The sequence below is a fragment of the Opisthocomus hoazin genome, chromosome 7 (genome assembly GCF_030867145.1).
Source record: "Opisthocomus hoazin isolate bOpiHoa1 chromosome 7, bOpiHoa1.hap1, whole genome shotgun sequence".
In the NCBI taxonomy this organism is placed as follows: Eukaryota; Metazoa; Chordata; class Aves; order Opisthocomiformes; family Opisthocomidae; genus Opisthocomus; species Opisthocomus hoazin.
The window spans coordinates 30,202,701-30,214,468 of NC_134420.1; the positions used below are offsets into that span (position 1 = coordinate 30,202,701).

At 53.3% G+C, this 11,768-nt stretch overlaps 1 protein-coding gene across 3 annotated transcripts in view; it reads right to left on the minus strand.

Annotated features, from left to right (window-relative positions):
- CREB3L1 (cAMP responsive element binding protein 3 like 1) overlaps positions 1 to 3,892 on the minus strand; it is a 48,073-nt gene extending 44,181 nt beyond the window's left edge. For all 3 annotated transcript variants that reach the window (XM_075426642.1, XM_075426643.1, XM_075426640.1), the window contains exon 1: positions 3,722 to 3,892. In XM_075426642.1, the coding sequence (XP_075282757.1) occupies positions 3,722 to 3,829 (108 nt within the window). In that variant the 5' untranslated portion in view covers positions 3,830 to 3,892. The remainder of the gene's footprint in view (positions 1 to 3,721) is intronic.
- Between the last annotated feature and the right edge of the window lie 7,876 nt (positions 3,893 to 11,768).

An 11,768-nucleotide genomic window follows, 5' to 3' on the forward strand; every position in this document is an offset into this window, starting at 1 on the left:
CTCCTGTTTTTCTGGTTTATTCTTGCTTCAGTCTGACACTAGAGTGTCACAAATACAGTGAAGCACAGTGGTGAATCTGACTCAGAAGATAAGGCTTTTGAAAATTTTCACAGCGCTGATAAGAGCTGAGAGAGAAAGTAAGAGCTCTCAGCTGTAATAGACTGTAAGTGAACAGATGAGTACTCACAGGAACGACCAGAAATGCTGGACTGGGCAGGAGACAGACAGGTGAAACTGATAAGCATGCACTGCATGAAATATTAGCCTCATTTATGGTGGGTCTTTCTGGCAGAAAAAGATGAGCAAAGTTGCCAAAGTTCAAGGGCAGTAGGCGGCCTCCTGAGGAAAAGGAGACTGATAATGTCGTTAGTAGTCATTGTAGGTAAGTCTGGTTAGCAGAAGCTAAGTGAAGTAAAAAGAAGTATTTTGTTTCCCTTGGAGATTTCCCCTCCAAGTACAAAGCAGACATCACTCTCCTTAAGATTTTCCAAAAAAACCCAATCCCATCCTATAATCACAGACTCATGCAGGCTGGGTGGGATCTCAGGAGGTCTCGAATCCCCACCTCCTGCTCAGAGCAGAGCAAACACTAAATCAGGTTGCTCAGGGCTTTGTCCAGATAAGTCTTGGAAACATCCAAGGAGCTTCCACAGTGTCTCTGGGCAGCCTCATCCACTTGTAATTGCCTTCACAGTGAGAAATTGTTTCCTTATACCCAGCCTAAACCTTCCACGTTCCAATTCATGACCACTCATCCTCCTGCCATGCACTTATGGAAAGAGCCTGGCTCCATCTTCTCAGTACCTTCCTCAGCAGTGCAGGCAGGCTGCTGCTAGGTCCTCCTGGAGAAGGAGAGAGGACCTCTCCTCCAGCAGAACAAGACCAGCTCCCTCAGCCTCTCCTCACAGGAGAAGTGCTCCAGCCCCCAGATGTCTTGGTGACCATCCTCTTCACACACTTAGATTTATCATCGTCCTTCAGATACCAGGCAGTCCAAAACTGGACACTATATTTCAGACACAGTTTTATGATTGTAAAGAGAAGGGGGATGATCACATCCCTCTATCTAACGCCACCCTCCTGTTGCTAGCTGCTAGTTACCTTTGTGACTGGGACACAGTACTGTTCCATGAGCCCCTGGTGGGTCAGTCCATCCATCGCAGGGGCAGGAGATGGTATTTGGCCTTGCCGAATTTCATGAGGTTTCTGGTGACTCATTCCTCCCACATGTCTAGGTCCTTCTGAATGGCACCCCCACACTAATTAATTTTTTTTTCTGTTTCAAGCACACAGACCTTTTTGAAGATGCATCTACAGATCTGCCTTCATTACTTCTTTGCCACAACTTTAGACGAATAATACAGGGAACTGTTTTTTAAAGACCAAGATGACTCATGAAGAGTGCCAAGGTTCAGGAAAGGAGAGTAGTTTAGAAACACGTAATTCTGGAGGAGCACAGCCTCTGCAGTAAGGTTCATCCATCTTTTCTTTTCGCTTCCTTTCTGAACAGAAGAAATCATCCTCAGAAGAAGTTTCATACTGGTATTTTATGGCCAAAACTCCTGGCCTGCTCTAAGAAAAAATCTTGCTGAACAATATCTGGAAAAGTTTGCCCATCTTTGAAGAAAAGGCACTGACAACTTTGTGAGCTATTGTGCACGGTGATGCTTTGCACAGTTCCATGTAAAAAGAGCTTCTTAACAAATCTCAAGATCCCAGGGGATTTTCTGGATTTAGTAAGAAAATCTAAGTGTATTCCTTCCCCCCATGTTGTCATGCGGAGTGAGAACAAAGAGGGTGATGTAGTATGTTCTGGCTCTTGTACCGCAAATAGATTTGGTAGGCAAGAAGTTTCTACAGAATCTCTTCTATTTACCATCTGCAAGAAGAGAAGGTATCAGCTTGACTCTCGCACTCCAGCAGAAGTTTGTGGTGCTGGCAGTTGGGAAAAAAATCCACAAAAGCATTTCTTTTTCTACTTGTAAGCTGAGCACAACAATGCCTGAGTCACTGCAACCTAGTTAATGTGAAGGCAAGGGTAGGCTACTTTGAGAAGCAGCTTTCCAAGCAGAAAGGCCATTTAAATGAGGCAGGATGGAGCCAGCATGCACACGGCCACCGCACACTTCACACACACTGTCCTGGCAGGTGGCACCAGATGGCACTCTTACACAAAAGCTTCTTTCTCACAGGGTGTGCTTGCAGGCAGAAGTTGTACTTAGCTATAAAGAGGTACCACCTATATCGGTTAGGGGTTCCCTGACTTCTGACTTGCAGCCCACGCTGCACGTAGGTAAAAGGGCTGGTGCCAATACATACAGTTTTCACTTTGGTAAGGGAATAAACGGTCCTGGCATATAGCACTTCATATCAGCACAGCTTCATCCACACTGGACGTATATAGAATTAGGGAAAGCAGAAGACTCCTAACAACAGGTCTCTCAGATATGAGCAGGCAAGGCCTCGCAGTGCGCATGGGTGCTCAGTCTCGGGGTGACATGCCTTTGGAAGGTCTGCCTGAGCGCAGAGGGACTCTGCTACCTCCCGTAGAGCCTGACCAGAGTCAGTCCTTGAGGTGCGGTTATCTTGGAAATTAGGAGCTGGTGAGATTTGTGAGAGATGGGACTGCCTGCACAGTCTCTTTCCCAGACCCGGTGTGCCTCTGCGCACCGAGTGTGCTGCACTTAACACATAGGCAAATTCTGCATCTCTACTTTCTTCTCCACAAGGGAGGCAGCATGAAAGGCTTAGGATGTCTTCGGTGTAGCAAAGCAGAAGTGGGATCACCAGGTGTTTAATGGCTACAGCCCTCCTCTCTCTGTCCCCTGCTTCTGTGTCAAGGCGCTGGCATCCCCCCTGCTCCCATTGCAAGGGCAGTCCTCAGAGACCCTCGCACTGGGAACGCAGGAGGTGCCAGTACTATGACAGGGGAGTAACAAGCTGTGGCTGAGATCTCTCTGTCCGGGGCAGGCACACTGTCCCACGGCTGCAGCTGCTCCGAGGCCGGTGGAGCCTCCAGTGCCGGCAGTGCCCCGCTGCCCAGTGCCAGGTGATGCTCTCACCCCAAACCACCTGTGTGGTGGGGCCCTTCCCCTTCTGCCTCGGGGCAGGGTCCTCCCTGGCGGAGGGGCTGCAGGAGTCATGGCACCCACGGAAAGCTTGGGCAGGAGAGCAAAGAGCCCGTGCTCGCTGCCCAGGGAGAGCTGCTGAGTCGGGGCTCGCCCGGCTCCTCAGGGAGGCTGGGCAGGTTCCCTAGAGGTGGACAATGCCCCTTTGGTTTCTTGGGACTGGCAGCACATTTTCCTCCCAAGTCACTCTTCCCCCTCACCCTTCTCTCCAAAGTAAACCAGGCCAGCCCTAACGCCGAGCGGGAGACGCTTCACCTCCCAAACGCCTCTCTGAGGACGAGTTAAAGCGAAGGAGAGCGGAGGCGCCGAGCCCAAAGGTCTCCCGGTGGCACCCGGCCGTGCCTCGGGGCTGCCTGCGCCGGGCCACGACAGGCTGTGCACTGCCCGGCCGGGACCGCACGCTCGCCCCCAGCCATCGGTCTCCAAAAAGCGCATCGTACGAACCGCGCCCGCCGTGATTCCCCAGCAGGGTCTCCTCGGGGTCCTGGGTGTCGCCGGCCGGGTGCGGCGCGGGGCACCCGCAGCCCCGGGGCCGCGGCGAGCCCGCAGCCGGGGCGGGGGCAGGGTGGGAGGTGCTGCCGCCGGTCCCTTACCACATTGCTGAGGAAGTCCGCCTCGCTGAAGTCGCCGAGGTCGAAGAAGCCGGTGCCGGCGGCCGGGAAGAGCCGCTCGGCGGGGAAGGGCTCCAGGATACTGTCCATGGTGCCCGCGGCGCGGGGCCCCGGCCGCCCCCCCCGCTCCGCCGCCGGGCTCACTGCGGCGGCTCGCTGCGGCCCGGCGCGCTGCGGCCCGGCCCCCGGCGGCGGCGGCCCAGGGGGCGGCAGCGGGCAGCGAGCCGCCTGCCGGGACGGGAGCGCCGCGCCGGGTGCCCGCTCCGGGAGGCTGTCGCTGCCCCGCCGCCGAGGGGCCGGGCAGCAGCCGCCGCCCGCGGCACGCCCCCGCCCGCGCACCGGGAGCCGGCGGGGCGGGGCTTCCCTCGCCGACACCCCCTTAAGGCAGCGCGGCCGCCTCCCGGGCAGCCCCCGGCACCGGCGCGGCGGGGACCCGAGGGCGGCGGTGACCCCCGGGAGAGCGGGGTCGGTGCGGCGGGCCCAGGCCCGGAGCCGGCGGAAGGGGGGTGGCGGTGACCCCTCCGCAGCCCGCGGGGAGCGGAGCCGGGAGGGAGGTCCGGGCGGTGCGAGGGGTCGGCGGCCGAAGGGGAGCCGCAGGCCGCGGGAGAGCCCCCTGTCCCTGCTCCGGCCCGGCCGCGGCAGCCCCCGCGGCTGTTGCGCGATTAAAGAGTTGGGCACCATTAAAGAGCTTCGGGAAGATTATATGGCTTCAGATAAACAGGATTATGGATCCCTGTCCTCTCTGATCCTGACCCCAGCCAACACTTAGGAAAACCACTTACAATAATCCTGTCGAAGACGCCCTGACGTTTTGTTAATCTGCCCCTGCTTTCATGACTCCACAGAGCGACGGACTGGAGTCCCAGCGCCCAGCAGTGCCCGCCTTGGTCACGGGCATTCAGAGCAAAACAAAAACAAAACAGCAGTGGATCTCTCCTGGAAGAAATCTAGCTGAAAGTTACCAGCAGTGAGGGTCCTGGTGGGGAGGTGCAGACGTGAGGCTGGCTGGAGCCCGTGCTTGAACCAGGGCCTGGCTTCCCACCTGTGCGTCCACCACAGGCTCTTGCCTCAGGCTCCCCACCAGTCTCAGGACTAGCCGCACAACCCGAGGCGCTCCTCGGCCGCTCATTGCACAAGCAGCCGCCCGCTACCTCCAGCACACAAAAGCCTTTATACTTGCACACACAATGGGCTCTTTCAGTCACATTTACTTTTACCTTACGTTTCAGTCAAGTGTAAAGAGCCTTTGAGTAAAAGGGTCAGAGACATAAATTCAGCCAGGATGGGGCTGTGCTGAGAAAACAGTGCTGTTACTCCTTTCTTAACAGTGAAGAGACCTCTCTGTAGATGTGGGTGCCAGCAGGTTTAACGGGCGGAACACAGAAACCTTCGCCACTGTGAGATGGGGAGAAGAAATACGTCCAGACCCTGCAGCAAGAAGGAAACCTCTATCCCCAAGCAAAGGGAAAGACGTAAGGACTACGAAGATGATGAGGGGACTGGAGCATCTCTCCTATGAGGAGAGGCTGAGGGAGCTGGGCTTGTTTAGCCTGAAGAGAAGGCTGAGAGGGGACCTTGTAAATGCCTATGAATATCTGAAGGGTGGGTGTCAGGAGGATGGGTCCAGACTCTTTTCAGTGGTGCCCAGTGACAGGACAAGGGGCAATGGGCAGAAACTGAAGCAGAGGAAGTTCCGTCTGAACGTAAGGAAGAACTTCTTCCCTCTGAGGGTGACGGAGCACTGGAACAGGCTGCCCAGGGAGGTGGTGGAGTCTCCTTCTCTGGAGATATTCAAGACCTGCCTGGACAAGGTCCTGTGCAGCCTGCTGTAGGTGACCCTGCTTCGTCAGGGGGGTTGGACTAGATGACCCACAGAGGTCCCTTCCAACCCCTACCATTCTGTGGTTCTGTGATTCTGTATTTCCTTTAACATCCCAGTCAGCGGGGCTCTCAGCTGGTGGAAGGACTGAGCCCTGCGACAGCGATGGGGTGACAGCCCAGGGTCATGGAGCCACAACAGGGGCAGCTTCCACCTCCCGCTGCTGGTCAGACATGGGTATCGCTGCCCTCACTGCGAAGACCCGCTGATGAAACCAAGAGTTTCTGGTTCAGTGCGTGGCCCACGTTAACACAAGGCAGCCTCTTCGCAGGACACATGCCGCATCTGTCCTCCGAGGAACCTGAGATGGTGTCAGCTCCAGCGACTGTTTGCACAGCATGGGTGGCAGTGTCATCAGAAAAGGTCAAGCAAAGCAAACCTCCCTTGTTTGTCCGCACTCTGAAGGAAAAATGCTTTGGCACATTCAGATAGGGATTATGAAGTCTATTTGGAAGATTAAAATATCTCAAAAAAAATAAAGCTGCCTGCTGTGAGACCCTGCTTCTATTTAATACTTTTAGTACTGAACATAACTGCCGTGGACGCAGCTCCCCTGCCTGTCACTGCTGCACCTCTGCAGGCAAGGAAGGATTGTAACAAATGTCCCTTCTTGGTATCGCACTGCAAAGCTGCTCTGTCCCGTCTTAGAGAGCTCTGACAGGGACCCCCATCCCTAGCACTTGTGTAGAGCTTTGAAACAGACATCTTCCCCACGTCAGGCACGAGTGCAGCCCACTAAAGGCAATGCAAACGTTACCTGTGTGTTCAGCAAGCGTCGCTGCTGACCCTCTGGAGCCGAAAAGGAGAGGTATTCCTGCAGGCGACCAGTTCTGTGCTCCAAAGGAGACCCAGGGACAGGGAAAGTGCTGCTGCGGTGAGGGGAGGTGACCACAATTCGGGAAGACTTGGACGAGCTGCTGCAGCTGGCAGGGGCTGCCTGCAGCAGGAGGGAAGGGACGGGCTGAGCAGCACTGCTGCAGAAGAGGCCTGGCCACTACAGCGCTTGCGACACTTGAGCGGTGTTAGCAGCGTCACTGGGCTGTGAGACAGGCAGACGCCACGCTGGGATATGAACGTAGAATCCTCCCAGAAAACCTTTATGATGTGAAGTTCCCCTTCTGCTCTGCAGAGAAGCGGTGCAGAACATGGTGCTAGCCAAAACACCATGGCCGTCTGGGGTGCCACCCCTCGAGCGAGACCGGGACTAACTGGCCTGTGTCCAGAGGAGGGCAGCGGCAATGACTGGAGAAAAGGCGGACCCTAAACTGGGGGACTGAGGGAACTGGACTTCTTTGGTCTAAAGAGGTGACTTTCATGCCAACAGTCTTCAGGCATTCGAAGAGCTGCAGGAAAAAGGAAGGCAAGAATTGCTCTCCATCGCCACACTGGAGGGGAGCAGCAGTAACAGACTTGCTCCTTAGTAAGAAAACTTTTGAGCAGGTCATAGAAAAACCTACATAATGGCAAAGAGTGATGAGGTGCCTGAGAAGTGGCAATGCCACCTTCACTGGAGTGTCTATAAACCCACGTTCTGCAGCCATCTCCTGGGACACGCATATGTCTGGTCAGGAGGCAACCTTGGGGCAGGGGCCAAATCACATGATCACTCAAATTCCTTTTTGGCCATATTTTCTCTGATTTTATATGTAGGTTTATTTGCAATCTGCTCACAGCAGGAGACCGAAACAGCAACCAAGTACGTTTAGACTGGACAAGTCTCAAACTGACAGCAGATAAGCCTTCCCAGCCTCACATTTGACACTGCCAATGCACGTGTATGACCAAGCTCATTTTGTCAGTGCTGAGAAGTGAATCATGAACCCAGTCCTCATGAGGAAGGGATCCCACTCTCCTGTGCTCCATCCTGCCTGGTCTTGCTGCCGCTGCCTGCCTTTATACCCATGGAGAGAGAACTGCAAGTCCCTCATCACGCCACCTTGCACTCGCTTTGCCCTCACCTTGCCCTCACCCTGCGCCGTTGTGAGAAAGACGTGCGAGACAAGGGAAGCAGCCCCTGGGCTTGGACACATGCACAGCAATCCACGCCATTTTGCGGCCTGCAAAGCTGAAGCTTTTGTTTCCCCCCCACCAGACCGAGCCAGGAGGTTTCACAAACTCATCGAGGATGAATCTTTCTTGAGGAATGTGGGGAGAATTGCCCGTGTCAGTGATTTTTGGTTTGCCACATGCAGGCTCCGTCATTACAGGAGGGGTTGTCTGCCTGGGGTTTGCCCTCATTTGCAGCCTGGAGATCCAATTTGGAAATGACTGGCGCTGTTAGAGCTGCTTGCTTTGGGGGTCAGGCTGGCTCTTTAGGATTGCCACCACAAACAAGAGCTTTTAGTTCATGTCTGGCGAGAGATACCATTTGTCCTGTTTATTTTTCCAGCTTTGGTGTTCATATGGATGGAATAGCTGCTTTCTGCCACAAGCCATCTTCCTAGCCACAGAAGCTTTCTGGAGCTGTGCAGTCTCCATACTTAGGCCCTTTGGTAGCTCTTTATAGCAGTCCTGCCTTTATTTCTTTCCGGCTTTTCTGTGGATTCTATTACTTCTTGGTGTATTGCTCGGGGGTGGTTTTGCTCGCTGTTTTGTGTGATGCAGAGGAAGCGACTGCTGCATTGTAGATCCCCTCTGCTCCTGAAGTCCCACTGAGAACAAGGTGAGGATGGGAACAGGACTTTCAACCTAGTTCAGAGCAGAGGCACTGCAGTCCCCAGACAGTCCCTTAGGAGTCAGGCCGTGTGTGATGGCACAAGTAGTTACATATCCAACACTCGGGCTGCAATTTCTTCATTTCGGTTTTGTGGGAACAATTCAAAACCCATTAAAAAGTCAAGATAGAAGGGGAGGAATCCAGCAAAACATCCTCTAGCAAAAGGTAACTTTCGAGGAAGGATTTTCAGATGCTGGAGCCTTTCTCTGCCCTCTCTCCTCCACAGCCCCACCTCATCCGGGAAATCCGGCTCCCCTTTGATTTCTTTCCAGCGGCTGGTTTAAACTCTCTCTCTCACACACACACCCACACATACACGCTTCTCCTTGCAGGCAGCTTCAGCTGCTTTCCATTTCCTCCTTCCTCCTGGGTGCTGTCTCCCAGCCAGGTACCCAGCACACCTGCTCCCGCCGCCAGCCAGCAGCAGTGGGACAGGGAGGGGAGCCAGCAAGGAAATCACACCTATCTCAGCTCCCTGCTAAAGCCGGAGAAAGGGGGGAAACCTGTGAAATCTTCATAAATCTGCTGCCACAGCTGAATGAGGGAATGAATTGTGTTGTGCATGTTGCTCTGCGTGCCGCTACCCGGAACGGGTGCTGCATCAAATTAAATGTCTGCCTGCGAGCAGACGCGTTTCATCGGTAACCGCCAAGTCCAGGTAGTGTGGGCCACGCTGGAGCACTTGAGTGAGGTGCAGACACACGCCTGTGCGTGTGCTGAGGGAAGGTACACCATGACTTGTGCTTTCTTCCCCCTTCTCGCTTGGGAAGTAGAGAGGAAAGTGAAGAGCATATTAATTGCATGTTTGCATATGGCAAGGATCCATGAATGCTGTGGTTTCAGCGAGCACCCTAATGCTATGTGGGGAATGAAAGGGAAGCCACAGAGCTCAGTGCTGCAATTATTATTCTTTCTGGGGTGAACTTAGGGCCCTCGGATAGATCTAAATCAGCCTTGCAAACAAGGAGTGAGCGACAGGCAGGGAAGCCAGGAATGCAAGACCTAGGGGAAGGAAAGCCTTGAATATAAGACATCAGACCCTAGGAACATCACTCCATGGAACGCCTGCAGCCTCCTGGGAATGCAGCTGAGCTGCCCATGGCAGGATTAGATATGTCAGAAAACAAAGCCCCAAAATAGTAAATGGGTATTATAACAAAAGATGAGAACTAAAAACTCACCACTTTGAAGGTAACTGATAAAGTGGGAAAAAATCACTTTGTACCTCCTTCATTTCTTCATGGTCGGCTAAGAATATTTCTCTGACCTTCCTGGTCCATACCTTGGAAAGACTAGAGACTCTGATTTTTTTTTTTTTTTTTTTTTTTTTTTACCCTGGAAATCTCCCTGGAGAACCAGACAACTTTCAGGGTGACTAACTGAATGAAGAAAAACTTCAGTATGAGGACATTTCCTTCCAGCAGTTTTTTAACATTTGAAGACACTGTAAACAACTTCTCTTCAGAAACTCAGGTGAATGCCAAGCTACAGGACAGCAGAGGAGCTGCCTCAGCTTCCCATGCACTAATTTTTATTTACTCTACTCTACTCTACTCTACTCTACTCTACTCTACTCTACTCTACTCTACTCTACTCTACTCAGCTTCTGGTTGCAAGGCCAGGTTCAAAAGGGACCCCAGAAGCCTTCATGGGGCTGCAGGCCACCAGAAGAGTCATTCTGAGCAGGCTGTATTGCCTCATTTCTCTTAACTGTTTCCTACATCTCCAGCCTTTGCCTGGGAAGGATGAGGGGTATAGCTGCACACCGTTTAGCTGAATTCTACCCCATGAAGATATGTTGCATCAGGGAGCAGGAAGCAGACAGCTTTGGTGCAGGAGGGAGCTGAAGAGTCGCTGAAACAGAACTAGCTGAGTCGGGGCAAAGAGACCGCAACAGCTCTGCTTTGACACGCTGCCTGCACCATACGGAGTCAAATCCAAAACCCCAGTTACCTACACGATGACTAGGGGGCAATCCCCACTGATTTGTGCCACTTTACCCCTCGAGCATGGTGGAGAAGTCGGACACTCACATCTTGGCTACGTCTAACAGGATCTGCCCCGACCAGAGCCAAGCAGATCCGGCACATGCAGGCTGGCCGGGGGAGTGGGGGGACCAGCGTTCCCTGCCCTGCGAAGGGTTAAACCCAAGGTCCGGACCCATAAGCAGTCCTGCCGAGGAGAAAACACAACCCAGCAATTCAGGCATGTCTCACCCCAGTTCAAATGACATTGTTTCAGTGCTGTCTGCCTCGCCCCTCAGTGGTAATTACAGACTTTCACTGCGGGGGAAAGAGAGACACGGTGGAGGAAACCTTCATTACAGACTTATCTCCCAGAGCAAAAGCAACCTCAGTGTAATGTCTGCGGCATGTTGCCAGGATCAGCCACCAAAGCAATACACTTACATTTAGGCCAAAAATAAAAGGAGGAGAAGTGTTAAGTGATTTGGGAAGATCAGAAGCCCACCAGGTTGGCTGCTGCACAGCGCTGGGTGTGGGGAGCACTCTGGAGGAACTGGAAAGTCGCCCTGGTTCTAAGTGGTGCGGTTTGCATCTTACATTCTTCCTTCCTTCCTCCCTCTCTGTGAGCTCGTGTCTCCCGATGTCTGTGTGTGTCCCTTTGGCATCCCTGGCAAACACCAGTGGGCCAGGAAGGCATGGTTTCCCCAGGCTTCCTAGCTTGACGTTACTCAAAGGGGCAGGTAAAGCTGCAGGTGTCCTTGGCTGAACTCTCTCCTCTTTGCACACCTAATTATAATATACACTAAAAGCGGCTTCTTGTATCCAAAGCTGAGGGCTCCTTCTCACCTTGCCTATATCACGAGGGCCCAGGCTTTGAGCTCTGTTAGAAAGGATGCAGGAAGGTTTTCCTTCCCAGTAGGACACTCCTCTGTTACAGCACACGCCCGTTCCCTGTTGCTGCGGTGCATCTCCCAGGGCTGGCATTGACCTGCCTGCAGGTGGCTGACACCTTCTCTGGCAAACACAGTCTCATTCCCGCTGCTTTCTTCCTCATCCCAACTTTCTGTTGGCAAGTGATGTAGATCCCAGCTAAGTTGCCATTTCTACCCCTGGGCATTCACACGTGTGAAACGGGGAACCGCTATCACGGCACAGTTAGCTCAGTGTTTGTGGGAGAGCTCATTTCAGCAACAGAGTTTTCCTGCAGAGCCCCTTTTTGCTGCCAGTGGTAACACCTTGTACTTGCAGGATCTGCAGTTTGACGCTGCATTAGAAAGATCCTTTAAACCAAGAGGCCTTGTCCCCAGGCAGCTAACAGCAGGGATGGGAGAGGACCAGGAGGAGAGAAGCGTTTGATCAGATTGCTATTATGATGTGTCTGGGGAACTGGCTGAATTTTAATTGTTCTTTCCTACTCGGTGAGCGAGCACAGGAAAAGCTTTACCTTCTGGCCTTTCCACTTGGGCATGT